At 44.9% G+C, this 25220-nt stretch overlaps 3 protein-coding genes and 1 non-coding gene across 7 annotated transcripts; all 4 read right to left on the bottom strand.

The window, feature by feature from the left end:
* Positions 1-4360: 4360 nt before the first annotated feature.
* Positions 4361-6777, bottom strand: LOC129328805 (zinc finger protein 22-like). 2 transcript variants are annotated; one of them, XM_054978091.1, is made up of 2 exons: positions 6580-6777; positions 4361-5455 (listed from the first exon to the last, which is right to left on the bottom strand). In XM_054978091.1, exon 2 carries the CDS (start codon positions 5442-5444, stop codon positions 4560-4562), a length of 885 nt encoding a protein of 294 aa, XP_054834066.1. In that variant the 5' UTR covers positions 5445-5455; positions 6580-6777; the 3' UTR covers positions 4361-4559. The 2 variants fall into 2 exon arrangements, with proteins under 2 accessions (XP_054834066.1, XP_054834067.1); XM_054978092.1 differs by having other exon boundaries at positions 6591-6777.
* A 1328-nt stretch (positions 6778-8105) lies between these two features.
* On the bottom strand, positions 8106-8178 carry TRNAA-AGC (transfer RNA alanine (anticodon AGC)). The gene has a single exon. It is a non-coding gene; the product is annotated as a tRNA-Ala (tRNA).
* A 5321-nt stretch (positions 8179-13499) lies between these two features.
* Positions 13500-18165, bottom strand: LOC129328803 (zinc finger protein 239-like). Its single transcript, XM_054978086.1, has 2 exons — positions 17993-18165; positions 13500-15289 (listed from the first exon to the last, which is right to left on the bottom strand). Exon 2 carries the CDS (start codon positions 15279-15281, stop codon positions 14262-14264), a length of 1020 nt encoding a protein of 339 aa, XP_054834061.1. The 5' UTR covers positions 15282-15289; positions 17993-18165; the 3' UTR covers positions 13500-14261.
* Positions 18166-21370: 3205 nt separating this feature from the next.
* On the bottom strand, positions 21371-24831 carry LOC129328804 (zinc finger protein 239-like). 3 transcript variants are annotated; one of them, XM_054978087.1, is made up of 2 exons: positions 24228-24831; positions 21371-22675 (listed from the first exon to the last, which is right to left on the bottom strand). In XM_054978087.1, the coding sequence occupies exon 2, from the start codon at positions 22659-22661 to the stop codon at positions 21738-21740; it is 924 nt and encodes a 307-aa protein (XP_054834062.1). In that variant the 5' UTR covers positions 22662-22675; positions 24228-24831; the 3' UTR covers positions 21371-21737. The 3 variants fall into 3 exon arrangements, with proteins under 3 accessions (XP_054834062.1, XP_054834064.1, XP_054834065.1); XM_054978089.1 differs by having other exon boundaries at positions 24331-24831; XM_054978090.1 differs by having other exon boundaries at positions 21371-22671; positions 24331-24831.
* Positions 24832-25220: the final 389 nt, after the last annotated feature.

The following is a 25220-nucleotide window of genomic DNA, read 5'->3' as shown; positions in this document are numbered from 1 at the left end:
TCCAAGCTAACAACACACAGGCACATAAGATTGCCTTGCTCCGGTGTCAAAAAGCTTCCTCTGAAATATCCTGCTTGTGAGATAGGTGAGAAAGGTCACTGAGCAAAGTATAAACATTTTCTTGTTTTGGTTAAGATAATTAAGATTTTCACCTTGAATGCATTCCTTCCCAAGAAAATATCAGCTATATGGCTCCAGCTTTTCAAATGTTTGTATAATTCATTTGTCACTCAAGCTTGTCAGGTGCCATCTATTCTGGGGAGATGCATCAATGTGTGTCATTCTGACAGGGTGTTCATACTAATCTTTGATCTTTTATTCTGTAAACAATTAGCAATTATCCTGCTATCAATTAGCATTAAGGGTATATAAGATTCTCTGATGCGACTGGTCTTTACACATATGATCCAAAAGAGAGGTGTTATGTGTCTGGGCTTATTCTGTTAAACAATAAACTCATTTTTCTTCCATATTAACTGTGTTTGGTGTCTTGAAATATATGTGGGTAAGTGGTAGAAGGGGACTTATGAATTGGCAACAGAGTACTATCACAAAAATTCCCCTATCACCCAGATTCTCCCACCATCCAATCAGGTGCTTGCCCAGGGCACAGAGGGAGCGATGCCCACCCTATGAAAGGCCCATCCCTGGATGGGGGGGGGCTCTCTGCCACGTGCTGTTTCTGGTAGAGGAAGTGGCTGAGGGTTCTGGCTCTGTTGCCAGAGGAGCATGGAGTGCTGTATCTTTAAGGGGGAAAATGCTGCGCAAAGGCAAGGGAGCCAGCAAAATAATCTGGAATCAGAAAGGAAACTCATTCGGACTGCCTGCTTACAGGGAATTTGTATGGGAAGGGCAGTGACATTGATGGGAAAGAACAACTTGTGTGTGCAAATGTAAAAGGAGCCTAACCACTCTGGGAGCAACAATTCCTGATACATGCATCCTTGCTGCGTGTTGCTTTTCCAGGCCCATCTGAGTGGGTTTCCGAGGTTTTCTTTACAGACCCAGTGCCTGGACCTTTGAAAAAATGGAGCAGGGGTGTTACATTGCCAGTGAAATGTCTGCTTTGAGACACATTGTCGAACCCTACTGCAGCAAGAAAATATTCGACGGTAAAAAGGAGAGGTCAAAAGCACATAAGATTGCTCCTCGGCGACTTCTTCCACCCTTGAGGCAGAAGCCAGCCCTGTGGTTTACCATGATGTTGAGTGAGCTAAAGAGGGTTGAACGACTTAGAAAGATACTAATGGAAAACTCACACTGAATCAGTGCTACAGAACACACATGGACCTATGAAGCGGCGGTGGTAGCAGCAAGGAAACATTTCTTTGCAACCATTGGATCAGCTGGTTCCTAACTGTCCCAAGTGTTAAGGCATCTCAACACCTTCAGACTTCTAAATCTGAATCATTACTGTCTCAGGAACACACAATTTGCTGCAACACCTTTGCAAACTTCTTCACTGACAAAATAGCACAAATACATGCTGATCTGGAAGTTGGTTGTAATCTAGGTGAAGCAGAAGAAATGCCTAATACACTGTCTTGTCAGCTTATGGACCAGTTTGACCCTGTTACAGTGATGGATATTGAAAGGATACTGGGATCTGTAAAGGACACTGCTTGTGCACTGGATCCTTGCTCAACCTGGTTATTAAAATAATGTAAACTTCACATAAATTAGTGCTTAATGTCTATCATAAATCAATCACTAACTCAAGGCACCTTATCCCAGCCACTCAAAAAAGCCATTATCTGTCCACTACTTAAAAAAAACATCCCTGGACAAAATTTATGTGGCCAATTAATGGCCAGTCTCTATTCTGCCCTTTCTGGGCAAAGTAATTGAGAGAGCCATAGCAGACCAACTATAGGTCTTTTTGGATAACTCTGGTGCTCCAGACCTTTTTCAGTCTGGTTTCAGGCCAAGCTATGGGACAAAGATGGCTCTGAGGTCTTTAGAAGATGACTTCCGACTGAATGTAGACAAAAGCCATGCTTCTTTGTTGCTCTTCCTGGATCTATCTCCAGCCTTTGACTCAGTAGATCATGCCATCCTGTTGAGGCATTTGGAGACAGAAGTGGGCATCAGGGGATGTGGCTTGGACTGGTTTTAAATCATTCCTCATGGGATGGACTTAAAAGGTTGCTGTTGGAGACCAGCTCCCTACAGGGTAGGAATATCTTGTGGGGTTCCACAGGGTGCGATCTTATCCCCCATGTTATTCAACCTTTATGTAAATCATTGGTAGCTATAGAATGGGATGCCACCAAGATGCAGATGACACCTAGTGTTATATCTCTCAATTCAAATCTCCTGGTGATGCAGTAGAGATCTTGTCATTGCCTGACAGCTGTGGTCATATGGCTGAAACGAAACAAAGTGGAATTGAACCCAGAGAAGACAAAAGTGGCGCTGGTTGAGAAGGCAGAGATATTGAAGGACATTTTGCTTTCCACCTTTGATGGGGTTCAGGGGACCTTTACAGACTTGGTTAAGAGCCTAGTGGCCCTAGTGCTGCTGATAGAAAAGCAAGTTAATGCAGTTGCTACAACAGTTTGGATTCTCGTAATGCCTCTACCCAAGAGACCTCTAAAATAGATTACAGTCTGCTAATAGCTGGGGGAAACTCTCTTAAATCCCACCTTACTGTTTTGTCCAGGAGTATCTACCTCCCGTGCATTTGTGAGATCATTGTAGTACCCATGTTATGTAGCTCATGGTACACTCCTTCATAAGCATGTATACTTAAGATTGTCGGTGTGAGGCCCAGACAAAGCCCCTGTTGCATTGACATTTCTCGGCCAGAGAGATAGCAGTGTTTCCCCATCCTGGTACCACAGAACTTCTTTCTCCTTCCCTTTCCTCTCATCAACTGCTGTAGCTAGATGGGGGACTAACAGTACAGTGCTGAAAACATTCCTGGAAGTACGCCCCATTGAATAGCTCTGTGTACTTTTCTGAGCAAACTTGCTTGGGGTTGCTCTCTCTAACACTGCACACTTACTCCCTTCTTAGCCCATCTCTATTTGAGACTGCACTATATATTACTGGAGTCTTGGGGCATGAATTTCATGACTCACTACTCTTCTGTTAAAGCAATATGGATTCTCTCTGGGACAAGGGACAATCATAAAGGCCGTAAGCAAAAGGGCAGGGTAAAAATATTTTTTAAATCATAATGCCCTTGTCCAATTGTATTAGCCACAGTAATTCTGGCATCCTACAGTTGGCAAAGAATTGGCCTTGCCAGAGAAACCCCACAAAACTCTTATGCCTGGAGGACGCAAGGCCTGGCCTTAATGGGCCCAAGAAGTGTGTTGCAAGCGAAGATGCTGTCCCTCTGCTGTAAAGCAGCATGCCACAAGTGGCCCTGTGACACATTGAAGGCTCATAGAAATTCCTGACCACAGTGTCAAAAGGAGTGGCTGTTTCTGCCGAAGAGTCTGTCCTGGACTAACAGTACCAGAGAGCAGGCGTGCTTACTAGTATTAATTGCCCATCTTTTCCCTGAGGACGCAATCAAGTTTCAATATAAGTGAGTGACAGGAAGAAATCCCTCATCACAACATACTTGTACCATGGCATGTAGATGCTTTCAAGCTGGTATCCATGAGAGTGCTAGGGAGTTAACTCAAGGGTCACCGAGCCCTCTGGTGGTCTCTCAAGCTATGAAGTGACCACTTAGGCAAGTGAGAATCCAGCCTGCCTTCCCCAAATGACCTCCTCCATCCCCCTTGATGTGTTAGGGTTGCTGCTGATCAGAACTATAAAGACTGAGTTCAAATGAGACAGACCTTTTTTACATCTTCCCCCACAGACTTGCTCCTCTATTGCTCCTCTATAAACAGTGAGGAAAGCAGAGTAACTGCCCAGCGATGCTGCCCTGTTGTCTGAAATGTGGGGCAGGATCAGGCTAATTCCTTTTTCACTGTAAAGGCCTTACAGGAAGCAGGCCTACGAATCCCTAACTGAGATCAGCATCTGGCTTCAGATGAACTGTCTGTGCCTGGTTTGTTGCCACATGCAAAGATTTGCAATAGACAGAAGAGGCAGGAGAATAGCCAAGTCTCTGGGGTCAGGGAAGCGGACAACTGCAGAAACTCTCCCTGGTTTGTGTCCTGCTCAATAGATGGCAGCCTTAATAACGCTTATTTAAAGCCTTTGGCTATCTTATTTCAGCCGTTGGCTATCTTCAGACCTGTGGGTCTTTTGTCATAATCCTAACTTCCTTTTCAGGCCTCTAACCCAACTAATAATTCGAAAACCACAAGGACAGGTTATATAATGAGACACATTCTATACAATCCCTCCCAAGCAGAAAGAACAAGGGTATGCAAATTAAGTGCACTTCTGAAAATTACAGTAAATTTTATCATTTATTCCAATTGCAGAACAGAAGGGTTTCCAGCTGCAGAATTCGACTGGGTGTGAAAGGATCCCGTTATTGCTGCATGCGACATCCTTGGAAGTCCATTACAGAGCAGGAGGAGAACATTTCTCAGTTCTGGGTATTTAGCATTGTAGGGCACATGCCTGGATGTGCTTTGCCTGGTGCCTCAGACAGCTGGCTTTGTGGCTGAAGCTTTTCCAGATTTCCCTCCTCCTTGGTGGATTCTTCTCTGATGTCTCCCAAGATCTCTGCTGCAGAAAAAGCCTTTCCCACAGTCTGTGCAAAGGTGTGCCCTTGGTGCCCTGTGGCGTTTAACAAGGACAGTGTCACCCTTGAAGCTTTCCACTTCTGCCAGTGTCGCTTCCTTGAGGTGCATCCTCTGGTGGCGGGCCAGGTGGGAGCTGACATTGAAGCATTTCCGGCACTCAGGGCATTCATAAGGCTTCTCTCCCGTGTGGATCCTATGATGCCGCACCAGAGCCGACTTAAAGCTGAAGCTTTTCTCACACTCGGGGCAGCCATAGGGCTTCTCTCCTGTGTGGCTCCTACGGTGGTGGATTAGGTGGGAGATCTGGGTGAACTCTTTCCCACAGTCTGAACATGTGTAGGGTTTCTCTCCAGTGTGGATCCTCTGATGCTGAATGAGATGGCTGCTTTCCATGAAACGCTTCCCACATTCAGCACATTGAAAAGGTTTCTCTCCCGTATGGAATTTCTTATGCCTTCGGAAAGCTGATTGATTCAAAAGTCCCTTCCCACAGTCCAGGCACTTGAAAAGCTGCCGGTCCAGATTGATTCTGTCATGGGTTTGATGTCCCAGGTGCTGTTGGTTGCTTTTCACACAAAGACTGCCTGCATTTTCATCTCCGCCTTTGTCTTTCCAAGCCTTAGAACCCTCGTAACGTCGGCCAGGCCTCCCCAGTGCCTTCCTTTGCCTTGTTGATTTACGAGAAGAGCAAATCTTGATTGTCTCTGCCCACTTAGATCTCTGAGATGTTGCCGTTCTGGGACCCGCTTTCCAAGCATTTTCCTCCCTCTTCCTACTCATCATCCATGCAATTGCTGGTGGGGGAGACAAGAATTCTGTTTATTTTAAACATTTGCAGACCACTCTTCAAACAGCTCAAAGCAGTGAAACACTAATCTAAAAATAAAATCATAACAATTAAAACAAAACATAAAGAACACACAACCTCCCAAAACTGTATGATCATGTACTCAATCAAATACCTGCTAGAAAAAGGAGTTTTACATCACTTTCAGAACCTAGTCAAGATTTAGATATCAGAGGGATGGATTCTCCATAGTGTTTCCACAGACAGAAGGATTTCTTGCCTCCGTCCTCCCACTTTAGCCCAGAATACTCCCCAAATGTTGTCCCCAGAGGATCCCCTATTCCCCAGAAGCAGCATTTAGGGCTACAGCAGGAAGGGAGATGCTGTGATGAATCCAAGGTAGAACATCCCCAAGAAGGAGATTCCAAAGAGATATAAAACTCCTTTTCTAGCCGGTATTTGATTGAGAACTACTTTGGCCTACAAAATCATATAGGATGGGTTGCAGACCCATCCTATAGAATTAAGGTTATATGATCTTAGAGCAAGACTATAAGTTACCAATTCCTTAACAGTGAAGGAATTTAAGGAAATATCTCTAAATTGCAAATCCTGTAACTTCAAAAGGAATTCAAAATAAAATGAGATAAAATATTCACAAAAGGGCTGGGGAAAGGATAAAATGTTGCTAATTTTCCTCAATTCTGTTTTTATTCTTTCAATGTATACATTTCCCTCACAGTGACATACATAGATGTGGTTGCCCCCTTCCCCCCACATACAACTAATCTCTGAGGTAAATAAAACGGAGGCAGAGCACTTGGTCTAGTAGCACCAGTGAATTTTTGGCCCAAGTGGAGATTTAAACCAGTATTTCCCCAAACCACTACATCACACTAACTTCACTGGCTTTTTAAGTCCGCCTTTTCTCCTCCTTGGCATGGTGTCTGTGCATTTAACAGCTGTTTTGCTGGCAGCAACTGCCATTTCCTCCAGAGGAACTGATCTCAGATCAGTTGTAATTCTGGAAGGTCCCACTGTCAGGTTGGTGATTGCTTGGCCTATTGGATTTCTGCCTGTCACGTTCGTAAGGGAAGGCTGCAAAGCCCTGCCAGAAAAGAAGAGTGTCACCTGTGCCCTACTCTTGGGAGAGATCTGCTCGAGGAGACCTTCCGCTTCCTGGGCTTTTCAGCTCTCCCGGAGCGAACGATTGCGGCGCCCGAGGCTGCTGCATGATGGGGAGCAGCTCAGCGAAGATGCAGCTCCTCCAGGCGCGGGAGAAGACAACGAAGGTGCAGGGCGCTTCCTAGCCCGGCGGGCAGGCACCGCACGCTGCTGTATTATGCAACCGCATCTGACCCAGGAAGCACAACATCCGCCTCGGGAGCGGCGTGGCCCGAAGTCTCCTCTCTCCCGGCTTTCGACTGTCGGAGCCCTCTGGTGGCCTCAGCCAACCCAGCCCCGACTTTAACCTCTCAATAGGCTCTGCCTAAAAATTCAGCTGTGCTTACCTCGCCCTCAAGACACACAAGGGCCAGGCGGGGGCAATTTTTCTCCCCTTCAGTGGCAATCTACCAGATACACTGTCCCTTTAATTGAAGGGGAAGTATGAGGCCAGGTCACAGTCTTTTAGCCTAACCTACCTCATAGGGCTGTTGTGAGGATAAAAAATGGGAAGGGCTGTGTAGATTGTCCCTGAGCTGATTGGAGGAACGGGGGGGGGAATAAACATGAGGAATGGGTTGAGGGGGATCTATGGGGCACACAGAAATAACAGCTTTGAGTCCAAGGAGATGAGGTGGGAGATAAATATTTAAATAAATAACTCTTCCTGCTAAGTTATGTGATCTAACACATGTGATCTGAGTGGTTTGATGTGGGGGGCATTTCTCTGAAAGAATCTCATCCTGCAGGCCCAGACTGGCTGTACCCACAGATCTCAGCATAATAAGCATCTGTTACTGGGACCAGAACTGGATGTACTAAAACAAATGACAGGTTATAGCTATTGGAATCTATTGTTTCCTTCCAAACCAATTTAGGAATCCTCTGAGTTTCTGAATGGCCATAGGGAATCATTAAATCAAGGGCTATTGGTGGTGGCTTACAAAGTGATCTGGAGGCCTAGCACAATTCTTTATTTCCAGCATAATTCTTTATTCTCCCAAGATTGGCAACAATTCCAGAGAGATAATAAATGACATCACTATTACAGAACTTCAAAATTACAATATGACTATAATGTAAGTGTATCATACAGTTCATATTACCTAGTTTAGTTAATTAGACTCCTGGCAAGATTAACGCCTTGCTATTTAAATGAAGTGGTTTTGAAAGATGTAAATTGTATTAACTTGATATCTCCCAAACTATTGCTTCAGAGTAAAGTTCCAATAACTAAGACCACACTGTGCCGTTAGCATCCTGATCATAATGTCATACATTAATACAAATCCTCTTTGTTTCCACACTTTCTAGTAGCCCTCCAGAAATTCCAAGAGTCATTCTGAACAACATTTCATTCAATTGCTGCCATAGAACATCAGCGTTTCAATGCATGCAAAGTAACCTAATTCCCTTGCTGAGAGAGGGCTCAAGGAAAAGAGAGATGTAGAGGCAGCTACCAACAAAGGGAGACAGCAGAAAAAACTTTCCAGTGGAGAATGTGGGCATCGATCCCACTACCTCTTGCATGCTAAGCAAGCGCTCTACCATTTGAGCTAATTCCCCTCCCCTTTGAGGGGCTTGGTGCTCAAGATGATGGAGAGACCTGGAACACCATCTTCAGCACTGCATTTCCTCCAAGGATTTTCAGCATCAGGCTTCATGGTCTAAGGTGCTGATTCTCATTTCACCTATAAAAAGGTCCTGCATTTGGGTTCCCATTTCAAACAAGTCCAGGTAAGAGGGTTGCATCTTTAGAAATTGTTTTCAGAAGTTGTCCTGCCAGATTGGCTTGTCGGACCCTGCAGCCTCAATCTAAACTCCCAACAGCAGAAGAAATCCATGCCAGAGACCATTTATTCCCCTGCAACACACACTTGCCCCCAGGTCAGAGCGTGATGCTAATAAGCTGCAGTTGTGAGTTCAAGTCCTACACTGGCTGTACGCTGGTAGAGTCGTGAGGATTTCTTCTTTCACTTCACTCTGGACAACACAACTTGCTGCATTAAAAGGGATAAAAGGGCCTGGAGAATACAGATGTCAATCCTGTTACCTCTTGTATGCTAAGCAAGCACTCTACCACTTAAGCAAATTCCCCACTGCTGGTGGGAAGCGGTTCACATCATCCTGAAAAGTGCTGATTGCTGAGTCATGGGGCCAGAGAAGATCTCGCTTTCCATTGCTCTGGCCAGCAAAAGGAGGCAGCAGGCAGAGCTGTCTAGTGCTCTACCACTTTAATTCCTTACTGCCAAATGGAGAGGGTTCACCTCATGCTCAGAAGGAGAGAGACTCTGAAGACAGCTACCAGGGTGTGGTGCTAAGGCAGGCTTCTCTCTTACCACATCACTGGCCAGCAAAAGGAGGTGGCATGTAGGGCTGGAGAATGTGGGCATCGATCCCACTACCTCTTGCATGCTAAGCAAGTGCTCTCCCATTTGAGCTAATTCCCCATTACTAGTGGACATAGATTCTCATTATCCTGAGAAGAGGTGGCTGCCAGGGCCAAGGGCAAAGGCAGAGTGTGTTCTCTGTGGCTTTTGCCAGCAAAAGGAGGCAGCAGGCAGAGCTGCCCAGTGCTGGAAAAGGTAGACATCAATCCTACTACTTCTTGTATGCTAAGAAAGCTCTCTACCACTTGGGCTAAGTCCCCTGCCTTGGATTTGGCCCTAGTTATGGAAATAAACATAGTGCCCATACTATGCTAGGGCCCATAAATACTGTATTTAAATGACAAAATGTGAATTTTGTAGGGAAACCAATAATATAATAAAAAATAGAATATGATCTGGCCCCCCAACTATGGTCTTCAGGCAGCCATCTGCTAGTGATCCCATCTCATAGGGTGGCCTGTCCAGCATCAACCAGAGTCCAGGCCTTTTCCATCATGGCTCTGCTCGGTGGAATGAGCCTCCTGATGATTTTCAAGAGGCTCTGCGAAGCTCACTTGTTTGCCAGGGCCTTGAGGAGTTTTGACTGGCAGGCATGTTTTGGCGGAGGAGGGAATGATTTGGAAGTTATTTTCTTTCGATTTTAACTGTAAATGTTTTTAATCTATTATTGTAAGCCACCATGAACCACAAGTAAAGGTGGGGTAAAATGTTTTAATAAACAAATAAAATGATATATATTTGCCATTGTCTTTTTAAAGTCTGTTCTGTGTTTGTGTTAGGTATTATGGAAATTTAATCCCTCTGGAATTTCTTTTAATGTTGGGTAAAAATCTGGATAGTCTCCTTTTTAGACAGAGTCCTTACGGGTCATCCTGCACTTCCATTAGCCATATACTCAGTGTATTCCAAAAGCAACCCTCCATCATTTGTTTTATATGTCCTGATCGGAACCAGTTTTCTTGTCTGCCCCGTGTTCCGTGGAGGCCGAGTGCGACATAAAATGTTAAGTCTGTATCTTTAATCCTTAGTTATTGACATTTGTAAAATGAAAAATAGTGTGTGTTTCCTGGATGTCAGAAGATACAAGTTTCTTGTGAGGCTATCACCATAAAACTAATCGAGGTCAGTTTATGGAGCAACAGCATTGCAACTTTATCTTAATTAGAAGCCATGGAACTGTTGGGTGTCAGGTTTAGGGCCAAAAATAATCCATGGAGATGAATGTACACAAAAACACTGATCTACAATTCACTCTGATGTATTGTCGAAGGTTTTCACGGCTGGAGAACGATGGTTGTTGTGGGTTTTCCGGGCTGTATTGCCATGGTCTTGGCATTGTAGTTCCTGACGTTTCGCCAGCAGCTGTGGCTGGCGTCTTCAGAGGTGTAGCACCAAAAGACAGAGATCTCTCAGTGTCACAGTGTGGAAAAGATGTTGGCAGGTCATTTGTATCTACTCAGGAGGGGTGGGGTTGAGCTGAGTCATCCTGTAAGAGTAATTCCTTTGATATATGGCAAAAACACTTTTCCTGTAGGAGACTAGTTTTCCTTGGTTGTTTGATTCATCCTGGGTTTGATTGCTCTTCGGATATCAAAGGAATTACTGATCAGATGGGAAAGCTTATGAAAAAGCATAACCTTCAAGCAGTATTCAGACCCACCCGAAAAATACAACAGATGCTACAATCAGCAAAAGACAGTAGAGACCCCCTCACCTCTGCAGGAGTATACCGTATACCCTGCAGCTGTGGACAAGTTTACATCGGGACCACAAAGTGTAGCATCCAGACAAGAATAAAAGAACACGAAAGACACTGCAGACTTGGACAACCTGAAAAATCAGCAGTGGCTGAACATAGCCTAACTCAAACAGGGCACAGTATCTTATTCCAGGACACCAAAATACTGGATAACACTTCCAACTACTTTGTCAGACTGCACAGGGAAGCCATTGAAATTCACAAGCATAAGCAAAACTTCAACAGGAAAGCAGAAACCTTAAGAATGAACAGAGCATGGTTTCCAGTTCTGAAAAACACCAGGCTAACAAAACACTCTATACCCGACAATAGCCCGGCAGAGAAGATTAGCACATCAAGCACCAATCCATATGCAAAAGAACCTCCTCAGGATACAGTGAAGCCTCCCGCCATTAGCATTCCACACCCTGGGAAACTCTTACAGGATGACTCAGCTCAACCCCACCCCTCCTGAGTAGATATAAATGACCTGCCAACATCTTTTCCACACTGTGACACTGAGAGATCTCTGTCTTTTGGTGCTGCACCTCTGAAGATGCCAGCCACAGCTGCTGGCGAAACGTCAGGAACTACAATGCCAAGACCACGGCAATACAGCCCGGAAAACCCACAACAATCATACAATTCACTCTGCTCCCAACATTATGCCTTTCCAAGAATACTATGTTTTGTCTGGGAATTTAGATTTGTTTTGTGGGTTTTTTACAAAAGTTGGGGTGCCAGAAGAATGCTGGGGAAATGAAGGAAGATTAAGAATTAAGATTAGAATGAGATGGTCAATAGGGCCAATGAACAGATGTGCTGGAAGAGAACAGACTGGATGAGGACCATCTTAGTGAACTGTTTCTCAACCATGGGAAACTATTTTACCTTCTTCTGGTTTAAAATTTGATTGGCCACTATATAATCAAGGACAGAGATGGGCTAACATCTGTAATCTCAGGGACTGCCAGGAACAGACCCTGGAACAAGCTGAGTCAAGTCATGCCTGTGTAGCAGATGGCTCAAGGGGGGTCCACCTAGGGACCAGACCAGGGGACCCACATGGGGGGTCCAGACCAGAGAAAACAAGATATAAAGAAGTGAAATAAATATATACATTTTGTTTTCCATGCTGGTGATTCTAGATCTGTAATTAAGTGGGGACCATCTAGTCACAGGAACTTCACAGTTATAGAGCACCATCAATGCAGACTGGAGACCTTCAATACAAAGTCCAAAATCAAAACATAGTATTTAAGAATGGGGGGGGGGGCGTTGTCTATGAACGGTTATTTTCCTTATACGTATGCAAAACTTCCACCTTTTTTTAAACTGCTGAAGGGCACGTTTAGAGCATTTTTCTATGGGTTTAAAAATGCCTAAAGATGGTCCTCAGGAGTGAAACTCTGCTTTATATTAAAGGTCTCCATGATGTAGTTTATTTAATCCAGGGAGATTCCATCGGTAGCCTTCAGCAAGTCACTCGGTTAGTTTCAAGTTTCAGAAGAGGTGCACAAATGATTGGTATGCTATGCAGAAGTGCAGTATATATAAAGAAGACAGCTGTCTTAAAAGACTCCACGTTGTAAAGGCATGTAGAAATTAAGCATATTGGTTTAAAATTACTCTAAGGATTCCATTCTGTGCCAACCCTCCAAGTCCTTGCTTATAGCACAATATACCATGAAATCACAAAAACAAGAGCCCACCAGACTCAAGAGGTGGAATAAAAATAATTAACTTATTTATTAAGTGAGGCTGTTGTGTGGCACTGGCACAATCTCTATGGAACAGGTCAGTTTAAATCAAAGTTAATTTGCCAAAGTTGAGAACTTAAGAGCAATCACTGAGAGAGTCTATTCTGACATCTTTCGAATGTGAATTTTTGCCTGCGCATAAACAGGGCTTTGCTTAAATCCTTTCTTTCATTAGTTATAATCATGGATTAAGTCGTTCCAGGCACGTGTGTGGCCAAAGTCGCCAAAGCTGTCACCCAGGCGTTTTGCCATTTTCTTCCCATACTTCCATTGGATTGGCTCCTAAAACTGACATAAAGATGCTCAGAAGTCCACTCACAGCTTCTTTCCATTCACAGAATGTGTTTGGCAGGGTACCTCTTAAACATTAAACGGTCATTGAGAAGAGCCACAGAAGTTGACTGTGACACTGAGAGATCTCTGTCTTTTGGTGCTACACCTCTGAAGATGCCAGCCACAGCTGCTGGCGAAACGTCAGGAACTACAATGCCAACACCACGGCAATACAGCCCGGAAAACCCACAACAACCATCGTTCTCCGGCCGTGAAAGCCTTCGACAATACAACAAGAGCCAGAGAACATCCTCCAAGGCCTGCCTGGCTTAACATCAACAAGCAATTGTGTGCTTTACCAGACACACAACTTCTGATTTTGCACAGGTTTACACAAGCATCTTACCACACAATGACTTAAGATGCAAGACACTGGCAACATGAGAGGCCCCCTGTAAGAAAGGGACCATATCTGAGGCAATGGTGAAAGCTCTGCTTATGTTACTGGATCAACAACAGTTCATTTGCACATGGATATTGCCACCAGCTTGCATCCAAGCCAATTTGCAACAGTAGAAAGGAAAAACGATGAAAACCCAAGGATGTGGCAAGTATGAGAATACTGATCCCTGTAACTCTTCTAGCCAGCAAGAGGCACAGAAAAGCAACTATTTGGTATTATGAATACATGACCGCTCAAAGGCAAAGCTGAACAGACAAAAAGGATGGAATAAAAGAATTATTTTCTTTTGTATTGATCGATCAAGATATTTAAGGCTTTTGATTGAACCACTGTCTGTCTGATCAATGTTCATTTGCCAGGGATTTAACTTCAGGATGACAGTACTTTAACATATGTACTGCTGTATATATGCCAATTGTCTACAAATGCATTGGAAAGACTACAACTTTAAAAACCAACAACAGTAAAAACAGATTGCTATATATTAATAACTTATAATATACTCATCTGACTGTATTTCTTGAATTACATAAATTCTGTACCAACTTATTTATTTATTTGATTTATACCCCGTCCTCCCCACAGATGGGCTCAGGGCAGATACCCCGAAGGATACCCTGAAATTTTAATATATTTTAACAGGAGATGTTTGAATTTTCATAGCTGTTGATCATTAGCTTTGTGTTTGTTCCTTTTACACAGAAAATGTACATTGCTTTAACACTGAGGGTTATTTTGTTCTCATTCTTGTTTCATCCTCAGATTGCCAGCCAAATGTGTTTTTGTTGGGGGGGGGTGTACAATGTTGTTGCATGTTGCCCTCCTTTATGCATGAAATGTTCAGAATGTACATGCAAACAAGTCCAGACTCCAGTTCTAATATAAACCCATTACCATGAAGCACCACTGATGTGGCAACACCAGCAAAGGACTATTCCTTCTAAGCTAACAAGCTCAAGACCAATGTTTTACATCTCAAGAAGCAGAATAATGCTTCTTTTAATAGAAATCAGTTCCTTCCCAAGTCAAGGCTTCTTTCCAGCATGCACTCTCTGGTGTGAAATGAGGTGCGATTTCTGGTTGAAACTTTTCCCACAGTTGGGGCACTTATAAGGTTTCTCCCCAGTGTGAAGCCGCTGGTGTATAACTAGCCCAGAGTTGAAGCTAAAGCTCTTCCCACAGTCCTTACATGAATACGGTTTCTGTCCTGTGTGAATGCCTTGGTGTGAAATGAGGTGTGACCTCTGATTGAAGCTCTTTCCACAGTCTGAGCACATGTAGGGCTTTTCCCCAGTGTGGATTCGCTGGTGGATCACAAGACCTGAGTTGTAGCTGAAGCTCTTTCCACAGTCAGGGCATTTGAAGGATTTCTCTCCCACATGGGTCCGCTGATGAGAAAGCAGGTGTGATTTCTGACTGAAGCTCTTCTCACAGTTGGAGCAGCTGTATGGTTTCTCTCCAGTGTGGATTCGCTGGTGTATTATGAGCCCGGAGTTGTAGCTGAAGCTTTTTCCACAATCAAAACATTTAAAGGGCTTTTCTCCTGTATGGGTCCCCCAGTGAGAGGTCAGGTGCGATCGCTGGTTGAAGCTCTTCTCACAATCAGGGCACTTGTAGGGCTTCTCACCTGTGTGGATCCTCTGATGCACCATGAGGCCTGAATGGTTGCGGAAGGTTTTTTCACAGACAATACACAGGTAAGGTTTCTCTCCCAAATGGACAACCGGAAACTTTACGAGGTCAGAACCCTGATGGAAGTCTTCCTCCTGCTTCCTGCGCACAATCTCACTTTCTCCAATGTGGATCAGCTGCTGGATAACAATCTGGTCCAGATTTTTTAACCGGTCGTCCTTGCAGTGGGTACCTTTGCCTTGGATTTTGGCTGAGATGGCTGCTCTTTGCCTCTCTGACAAATCCTGGATCTCGTCATCGCTTTCCTGTTTGAAGATGGGAGAAATTCTCTCTGCAGACTTCCCTGCTGACAATGGGTCAGTTTCAACTTGCTCTGGACCTCCTTTCGTAGGTGTCTGTTCTTTGGTTGCCATCTCATCACCTGTTGAGACAAACAGAACTCAGGACTAGAAACATTCTGTGTCTTTCAGTTCCCCCTCCTCAGGCTGCCCCTATAGAGCCAAACAGTTAGGCAGGGGAGAAACAAATAACATGAGTAAACGTATACAGACTAAGTCTTGAGTTATCACTGAAGCCAGGTTAACACGTGTGAACATATATAGCCATCTTGGTGGCCCTGTTGAGAGCAGAAAGGTGGGCTATAAATCATGCAAATAAATGAATGAATAAAATATAAGAGCATTGCATCATGAAATCCCATTAAGTCCCATTCTTCTAGCCTTCATTCAGTCATTCATAATGAGCTTTCCTCCCTGATGAGGACCCAACGTGACTTACTACCTCCCCTCTTGCATTTTATCCTCACAAGAATGGAGAGTGTGTGCTTGGCCCAAAGTCAACTAGCAAGCCTCCATGGCACAGTGGAGACTCAAACTCAGGTCTCTCAGATCCTACCCTGACATTCTAACCACTAGACTATGTGGCTCTAATCCCTGCAGATTTGTCTCTGTCATTTAATGCAGTCAGTGGACACTGCGGGAGCTTTCTCAGACTGGAAATGTTGTTCACATGAAACGCAGCCCTTTCTGTGAATCTTCTTAGGTGGTAAATTTGTATAGTGGTTGTAGTAGTTAGAGGATCAGACTATCTGGGAGATGCAGGTTCAAATCTCCAGTTTGCCCTGGAAACTTGCTGGGTGACCTTGGGCCAGTCACATTTATTTACATGATTTATAGCTCACCTTCCTCACAACCCTCCTTACAGGGTTGTTGTGAGGATAAAATGGAGGAGAAGAGGAGGATGCAAGCTACTTTGTTTTCCCATTAGGAAGAAATGCTGTGTATAAATGAAGTAAATTTTTTTTAAATCCCACCTTTCTTCCAAAGAACTCAGAGTGGCAGATGTGTTTCTCCCTTCCCTATTTATTTTCACAACCTTCGCAAGGTGGGTCAGGTTGAAAATATCTGACTGGTCCAAAGGTTACCTGAGGAGCCTCCTGGCAGTGTGGGCATTCGAACTCAAGTCTCTCAGTTCCTACTCGGACACTCTAACCACTACACCATACAGAAGAAAAAAAGATGGACAGTAAGAGACAAGATTATTCAGCCTTTTCTAGCTGATAAGCTTTGTTTACTGCTAGAGCAAAGAGGAAAAGCCCAGAGCGTTCCCCGCAGCAGCAGCCAACTGGCTTTCTGTGGTTAGCCCAACAAGCAGCAGATGGAAACAAGCCTGAAGATTTAATAATAACAATAATAACATTCGATTTATATACTGCCCTTCAGGATGACTTAACACCCACTCAGAGTGGTTTACAAAGTATACCATTATTATCCCCACAACAACAAACACCCTGTGAGGAGGGTGGGGCTGAGAGAGCTAGAAGCTGTGAATGACCCATTTCCTTACATACACATTCTGGGCTTGGGTTGTCTTCAGTTTTAGAAATCTGGTTGTCCTGGTTCAATGGTTTCTCGCCATCAACCTCTCTTGAAGCATATTCCTTGGATTAAGCAGCCACTAATCCTTGGAGGTGACAGAAAAATAAAAATGGACCAGTTTGATTTTCTACCTTTAAAGGGCATGATATGGAAAACAGATCAACAGCTTTACTATCACTTCCTATACCTCTCTATCTGCTACTATAAACTCACAACCACCAACAACAACATTCGATTTATATACCGCCCTTCAGGAAAACTTAACGGCCACTCCAAGCAGTTTACAAAGTCTGTTATTATCCTCACGACAATCACCGTGAGGTGGGTGGGGCTGAGAGAGCTCCAAGAAGCTGTGACTGACCCAAGGTCACCCAACTGGCTACAAGTGGAGGAACGGGGAATCAAACCTGGTTAGAGCCCTGCCGCTCTTAACCACTACCTCAAACAAGGCATAGTGACACAAGCCTTTTGGGGAACATGGGTAAGGATTTGAACTCAGGTCTCCCTAGTCATCACTATACCATACTGGTTCTTACACTGGGGCTGATTTGTTAATTTAGACTAGACAATTTCGTTAAAGATTCCTGTCTTCAATCCTGGCACTTTAAAAAGGAGAACAAAGAGCTATGCAAGGCCAGCAATTAATCCAATTTGTTCCTTGTTGCAAACAAACTCTGGTTTGCAACATCTGGATTGAGCTTTGGAACTGTTTTGCAGCATTACAAATATGTTTGGTCAGCATTTGCTGAGAGACACATGAAAAGTAGAGGTACCCATCCCTAAACGTTCAGGAACAAGTAATGAATACACCAGGAAAGCTATAACATGTGCCCACTGTGAATTGCTCCACGTTTCTTGCAAACACCTGGGAACCCATGGGACCACGGACCGTGGCTCTCATTTCAATGCAAACCACTGAGAAAACCAGGCAGTATCTTGTAACTCTGCTAGCATTTGGAGTGCTTTTGCCTCGTACCTGATGCAGACCTGAAAAAAATCATACCAAGGCCAGCAATCCAACACGCCTGACCGAAGTCTTATTTGGGCTGAAAGAATAAATCCAAAGCCTCTCCGGTGAGGAAGGAGTTGGCATGCCAGTTGATTTTTGTGCCATTAAAAACCCCTCTACATGCTTCATACAAGAGATATTAATTGTATCCAAGTGCAGTTTTCCCGCACAAGCACATCCCAACCCAGGCAACGGTAACCTGGCCAAATGCACAAATTCATCCGAGGGCAGCTCCCACCTGGAAACGACTGCAGTAGGGCTGCAAGAAGGGTCTCTCCTGCCTTCTCGCCGCAGATCCTGGCAAGGCTGAGAAGTTCTCGCTGAGAGTCTGCCTTCCGCCTCGGGTAGTCTTCCCTCCGGTCGGGCACGGCGGCAGCTGACCTCCAAGTCTGTCCGATGCAAGCCGCGGTTTTGATGGCGGCAGCCCCACGTTACTGCAGGAAGTTCGCCCTTCTCGCTCTTTTCAGCAAAGCGAGGAGGAGCTTGCACGCGGCGAGCAGAGCCCTCTACTGGCGCGGCTCGAGGAAAACCTCGTCCAAACAGGAAGGCACCCGAATTAAAGCGGCGCGGACTAAAAGGGAGGCATGCATTAGGAGTGCTGCCTGCTCTCCCTCTCCGCAAGTCCCTTTAAAGCATTTCTGCGCCGCTGCCAACCCCGTCCTTGATCCTCAGCCCATCAAGCTAGGAATAATGCAGAGGCCCACACGTAAGAAGATGCTGATTCCGCACACATTGGATAATGCACTTTCAGTGCACTTTATCAATAGTTTGAGGTGGATTTTTTGTTCCGCACACAAAAAAATCCATTCCAAATGATCTATAAAGAGGATTGGAAGTGCATTATCCAACATGTGCGGAATCACTACTATCTTACACTGAATAAGACTGTTGGTCCATCAAGGTCAGAGGAGCAGCCACTCTCCCGGGTCTCAGGCAGGGGTCTTTCACATCACCAACTAGCTGTTAACTGGAAATGACAGGACTGAATTTAGGACTTTCTGCATGCCAGGCAGATGTTCTCCCACTGAGCCATAGCCCTTCCTCTATGCAGCAGAACAAGATGATAAAATCCTCAGGGTAAACTGTACCTGTCGCACTTTAGCCTGTACATTGGAAAGGCATTTTCTTATGATCCCCCATATAAAAATGACTACTTGAGAGGTTTTTTTTAAAACTAGCACAGCAAGGAGATAAGGCTCCTCTAGCTTGTTGGCAGGAATGCTAATTTTCTACTTGCGGGGAGTTTATATGGCCTGGGAAGTTTTGGAAAGTGTGATTCCCGCATTTGAAGTAACACATTCTATGGTTGTTGTGGATTTTCCAGGCTGTATAGCCGTGGTCTTGGCATTGTAGTTCTTGACGTTTCGCCAGCAGCTGTGGCTGGCATCTTCAGAGGTGTAGCACCAAAAGAGAGATCTCTCAGTGTCACAGTGTGGAAAAGATGTTGGCAGGTCATTTATATCTACTCAGGAGGGGTGGGGTTGGGCTAAGTCATCCTGTAAGTTTCCCAGGGTGTGGAATGCTAATGGAGGGAGGCTTCACTGTATCCTGAGGAGGTTCTTTTGCATATGGATTGGTGCTTGATGTGCTAATCTTCTCTGCAGGGCTATTGTCGGGTATAGAGTGTTTTGTTAGCCTGGTGTTTTTCAGGACGGGCAACCATGCTCTATTCATTCTTAAAGTCTCTTCTTTCCTACTGAAATTGTGCTTATGTTTGTGAATTTCAATGGCACATTCTATATATAACACATTCTAGCTCTTTGTTCTTAGGAAAATGGCATGGCTCGGTGGAAGAGCACTTGCTTTGCCTGCACAAGTCCTGGGTTCATTTCCTGGCATCTCCTCTTAACCAATCTTTATTAGCAGATGTTGGGAAAGATACTGGAGAGCTGCTGTCAGTCAGAGGAGACAACACTGAGATCCGTGGACCAATCATTGGGGTGTAAGGCTACTTCCTATATTACTGTAATGCTATTATTCAGTTTTTCTCTTCCACTCTATCACCCAATTTTGTCCCTGAAACATTTCAGTTTCTTTGAAAAGATAGTGGTGGGAAAGTTATTGAGCATTACAGTGCAGGCTAGACTCAGGATTCTTCTTGTGCCAGGATAAAGCTGCCTTACTGCGCGATCTCAGTCGAGACTGTCTGTTCTAACAGCCAGCTCCTCCTCAGGTTCTTAGGCAAAGGTTTCTGCATTGCTACCAAAAGCCCTTTTTAAAAGCTGACAGAAACAGGGACTGGATTTGGGATGTTAACGAGTCCTACCAGCTGCAGCCCTGCCTTGGAGGCTTAAAACTGCTTAGACTCTTTCTATATGATTCCTTAGTAGAATCCATCTCTGATCCTGAATCAAAGGTCTGGGACAAATTCTTTCCATTCATGGAGGCGCAATTAATAATTCAAAAACAGCAGTGTTTATATACGGCTCTTCTAGGCAGATTAGTGTCCCACTCAGAGCAGTAGACAAAATCTGTGTTATTATTATCATCATCTTCACGGTACAGCTGGAGAGCTGCAGCTAAGAGGAGTAGTTTATCCAAGGCCACCTGCTGAGCTCATGGCAGTAGTGGGATTCAAACCACCAGAGTGCCAATGTGCAACCCAACCACATAACCACTATGCTACAGCACTTATATACTGATGAACCAGTGCTGTATGGTAGTTAGTATTCAGTTAGGATCTGGAGACCTTGGTTCAAATGAAAGTTGCTGTGGAAGTTGCTCAGTGTCCTTCGGCTAGTCACTCTCTCTCAGCCCAACCTACCAGAAGTGCTTTAGTGGTGTCAGACCAGGAGCTAGGAGATCCAGGTTCAAATCCTCCACTGTGATATGGAAGCTTACTTGGGCCAGTCATTTTCTCAACCTAAGCTACCCTACAAGGTTGTTGTTGTGAGGATAAACTCACAAGGAAGAATGACGATGTAAGCTGCATTGAGTCCCCATTGGAGAGGAAAGTGGAGTATAAAATATCTAAATAAATAAATAAATAACCTACCTCACAAAGTTCTTGCAAGGATAGAATGAAGGAGGGAAAATAATGGCAGGATAAAAATGTTCCAGAGAGATGGTTATGACTGATAGTGTTACCATCATGGAAGAGATAAATAAGGATCTGATGAGAAAGCTATAGAACAGAAGACAGTGTGAAAGGAAAAGGCTTTTTCTTAAAACTGCAAGCTCAATCTCTAAGGGTTGTCAAGTGCTGTCAAGTCACAGCCTATTTTTGGTGCCCCCCCCCCAATAGTGTTTTCAAGGCAAGAGATGTACACAAGTGATTTGCTGTCACCTGCCTCTGCATAGCAACCTCCTCCCTCTCTCTTCATCCCTTAGTAAGGCAAAAGGCACCTGAATGGACTATACGGGCAGTGAAATCCTAAGCATAGACAGTCCCTTCTAAGCTCATTCACTTCAGGAGACTTAGTACAGCATAGCTCTTCTTAGGATTGCACTGTTATTCATGATGAGACATGGATGGCGGCGCCATTCTCAAAGGAAATTTATATCACACCCTGGCCCTTAGGTTTAAGCAGGTACCAAATACAAGATACAAAGTAGAAAACATTAAAAACATGCACCTGCCAAACAAATCAGAAGGCAGCTGCTGGATGTACTTGTTTATTATTGGTTTAATACCTAAAATATTTTGCTTTACAAAAGAATAAAATGATTAGGTCCTTGCCCAAAGCAGCTTACAATTTAAAAATAGGTACACGGTTTTAAAAAATGGGAAATGGAGAGAGAAATACAAACATACTTGAACTAACGTACTTGAACATAACCTCTGCATATACACAAGAAAGAAGGGCTGTGGCTCAGTGGTGGAGCTCTTGCTTTGCATGCAGAAGGTCCCAAGTCCACTCCTGGCCATCTCCAGCTGAAAGGATCAAGTCCTGGATGAAGAACCTCTGCCTGATATCCTGGAGATTCACTGCCAGTCCAAGTAGACAATACTGACCAGTATAAGGCAGCTGCTTTTGTAGCCTTTATGCAGGCTTCTCTGCCGCATGAATCTTCCGATGCCTAGCAAGGTGCGAGATCCATCTGAAACTTTTCCCACACTCTGGGCATGAATAGTGTTTCTCTCCCGTGTGAACTCTGTGATGCGTCATGAGACTGGCGTTCACATGGAAACCTTCCCCACACTCTGGGCATTTATAAGGTTTCTCAGTTGTGTGCACTCTTCGATGCCTGATAAGAACTGAGCTGTAGCTGAAGCTTCTCCCACAATCAAGACACTTATAGGGTCTCTCTCCCGTGTGGATTCTCTGGTGTATAAGGAGGTTTGAACTCCGATTGAAGCACTTCCCACAGTCAGGGCATTTGTAGGGTTTTTCTCCCTCATGCTCAATCTGGTGCCTGATGAGATCAGAGCTGTACCGAAAGTTTTTCCCACACTCCAGACATTTATAGAGTTTCTCCCCTGTGTGGGTTCTCTGGTGGATAATAAGATGTGAGGAATGATTAAAACTTTTCCCACAAGTCACACAAGTGTAGGGTCTTTCACCTGTATGGATTCTCTGATGAGCAATGAGGTGTGAACTCTTACTGAAACTCTTCCCACACTCAGCACACTTATAGGGCTTCTCGCCTGTGTGGACTCTCCGATGGGCATTGAGGGAGGAGGTCCGGTTGAAGATCTTCCCACATTCAGGACACGGATGCTGCTTATTGGACATACATTTTCTTCGCCGAACTGGGTGTTCTGTTTCTTCAGAGCCTCCTTTAGAACGAGTAGATTTCTGTCTTCTGGATTCCAAGTGTTTATCCTTTAATGTTTTTGAGTCTTTCTGATTTTCAGAAGCTTCTCCTACCTGTGAACAGGGGGAGCTATTTCTTTGGGGTATTCCTGCTGTTGTCCTGTGTAGTTCCACCTGCTCAGGACTTTGCTCCTGAGGAATCACCTCCATTGTCTGCTCACTGGCTGAAAAGAGAAGACAGAATCCCAACTGAGATTGTTTTAGGAACCCGTTAGGAAAGCAAATACATAGCATTTAGCAACACGTTTTCCAGAATGCTCAAAGCACCTCTCGCCCATTTTCTCATTAATTCTTACAACAACCTTGTAAGGCAGGCCAACTTTGTTATTGCTGTATTACAGATAAGCAAGCTAAGGCTGAAAGATAGTAGCTGTTTCAGATTGGATCACCTGCACTGACCCTGCCAGCCCATCACTGTCTGCCATTCCAGACCAGCAGGGACCCACATGGAGTCTGGCCCCTTTGCAAGTAACTCGTGAGCACTGTATTAGGCGTCACATATGCTGAATGAGCCAGAAGTGTTCCTTAACACGAACAATTGGTGGCAAATCATGGGCAAATCATGTCAACTGTCCTAGTCACTCACCGGATTATCAATATTAGCAAGATGGTGCATATGAAAGCGCCCTTTTGGGGGGCGGGGCAGGGAATAGCCCATCTAGCCCAATGCTATCTACCTTGACAGCCGCTCTCCGGTTTCTGTTCTCCTAGCCCTACTCTTAATAAACTGGAAATGCCACGGATTGGTCCTGGGACTGTCTGGGTGCAAAAGGTGTGCTCTGCCACCAAGAATGGCTTGATGCCAACGGTACAAAGATCTGCACATTTAGATGCCCTTTTAACACCAGAAAAACCGAAAAGGGGAATCAAGGCTGTGAACAGATGGGCTGTTTTGAAAAGAAAAGACATGAGAACCTGCATCAGGTTCCAGGCTGGGTTTATTTACTTATTATTTTATTTATGTTATTTGTCATCTGCCTTTCTCACTGAGACTCAAGGCTGATTACACAGTGTAAGTCAATGCAATCAATATTTATGTAGGGGACTGGGGGAAGAACAGAGGGGCAGGAAAACAAGAGCATCTGAAAAGGCAAAAAAAAAATCCCATAATATTTATATTCGTTCTTCTCGGTCTGCATTATGGAACAGACTCCTAAGCATTTTCTTCTCTAGCTGTGAGCAGCTTGCAGGGCTGAACTAGCTGGTCCTTCTTTTGTGGTTCTAAAGCATGGAAACAAGACACCCAAAGGAGGCGCGCCTCATCTGAGAGTTCTGTGGTGTCTTAGAGACTAACACATTTTACCTTGGCAGAAACGTCACAGTGGCTGATTCCGCACACGTTGGATAATGCAATTTCAATGCACTTTATCAATCGTTTGAGGTGGATTTTTTGTTCTGCACACACAAAAATCCGTTCCAAATGATCTATAAAGAGGATTGGAAGTGCATTATCCAACGTGTGCGGAATCTCAGAGCAGAACCACAAGTGACAAAAGGCACAGATTGGACACTTGTCAGCTTCCCTCAAGTTTTGATGGGAAAGGTAGGCATCCTGGTCTCGCAGCTTGGCTCTCTGACTGCTGTCCAATGGACTTTTCAACTGTCACTTCTCCAACATTCCGCCAAGCTGCCTACATTTCCCATCAAAACTTGAGGGAAGCTGACAAGTGTCCAATCTGTGCCTTTTGTCACTTGTGGTTCTGCTCTCAGACTCACCAGAATTTCGGCCCTGCGTTCATTCCATCCCATGCCATAAGAATCTTCGTTATTTAAAACTCACGCACACACTAAATCCTCAAAATAATTCCAGAGGAGTAACCTTGGTCATCCGCTGCAGCAAAAAGTAACAGTTCTGTAGCACTTCTGTAGCGAAGCTTCTTCAGATCTTTAAGTCTGGTCTACGAATTCTGGAATAAACTCGTGTTAGTCGTTAAGATCTGTAGCGGGGCGCTCCGATCCATTGAATACTGCGCCGGAATAAAGCCGCGCCGGCCTCTGACGTGCTCCACGACGCCGGGTTTGAGTCGAGCCCGCGCTCAGTCGCCCTCGGTTCCACCCCGAGACCTCCTCCACGTGCTCTAGCCAAACATCTCTCCGTCTCCTCCTCGTCCCACGCCGCGATCGCTGCCCGCTTCTTCGGAGCGCCAAAGGGACTCGCCTCGGTCGGCGGCGCCCAAGGCTTCCCCCTGGGACGGCTCCCCCGGCGGCTGCACGAAGGCCGCCTTCGCCGCAGCACCCCGCGGGGCTCCGTTCCCGCGTCGGCGTGGCTCAAAACGAGCCCAGCGCGCAGCGATCGCCCTGGCGCGGCTTCGTCGGGAAAGAAAACAGCGCGCAGGACGTCGTCGGCGTCCAGGATGTTCCTTGACAGAGAGGGAGAGAGGAAGCCACTTCCTCTTCGCCTTTCCCAGCGAAATCGAGGGGCCTCTGGTGGCGGCAGCGGAACTCTCGCTTTAACCCTCTGGTGGAGAGGGACGCCGCGATCCCGAGTCACGCTGAAACGCGGGCCTCGGGCGCAGTAACACTTTAAAGATTTCCAGGATATTATACTTGCTTTTATCGGTCTTTTCCAGATCTGAAATGAAATGTGTCTGAAGTTGGATTCTTTTTTTGAGTATAATACATTTTTATTTTGAAAAACAAAATAATAATAAAAGGGGATACAGGGGGGGAAATTACTTATTTATTACTTTCGACTTTTAATCCGCCCTC

This window comes from Eublepharis macularius, chromosome 4, assembly GCF_028583425.1.
Source record: "Eublepharis macularius isolate TG4126 chromosome 4, MPM_Emac_v1.0, whole genome shotgun sequence".
Lineage (NCBI taxonomy): Eukaryota > Metazoa > Chordata > Lepidosauria > Squamata > Eublepharidae > Eublepharis > Eublepharis macularius.
This window is presented reverse-complemented; position numbering and strand designations above follow the sequence as displayed.

Coding starts and splice junctions, on each gene's coding strand:
- LOC129328805 (XM_054978091.1), bottom strand. CDS start 5,444: ATGATGAGTAGGAAGAGGGAGGAAAATGCTTGGAAAGCGGGTCCCAGA.
- LOC129328803 (XM_054978086.1), bottom strand. CDS start 15,281: ATGGCAACCAAAGAACAGACACCTACGAAAGGAGGTCCAGAGCAAGTT.
- LOC129328804 (XM_054978087.1), bottom strand. CDS start 22,661: ATGGAGGTGATTCCTCAGGAGCAAAGTCCTGAGCAGGTGGAACTACAC.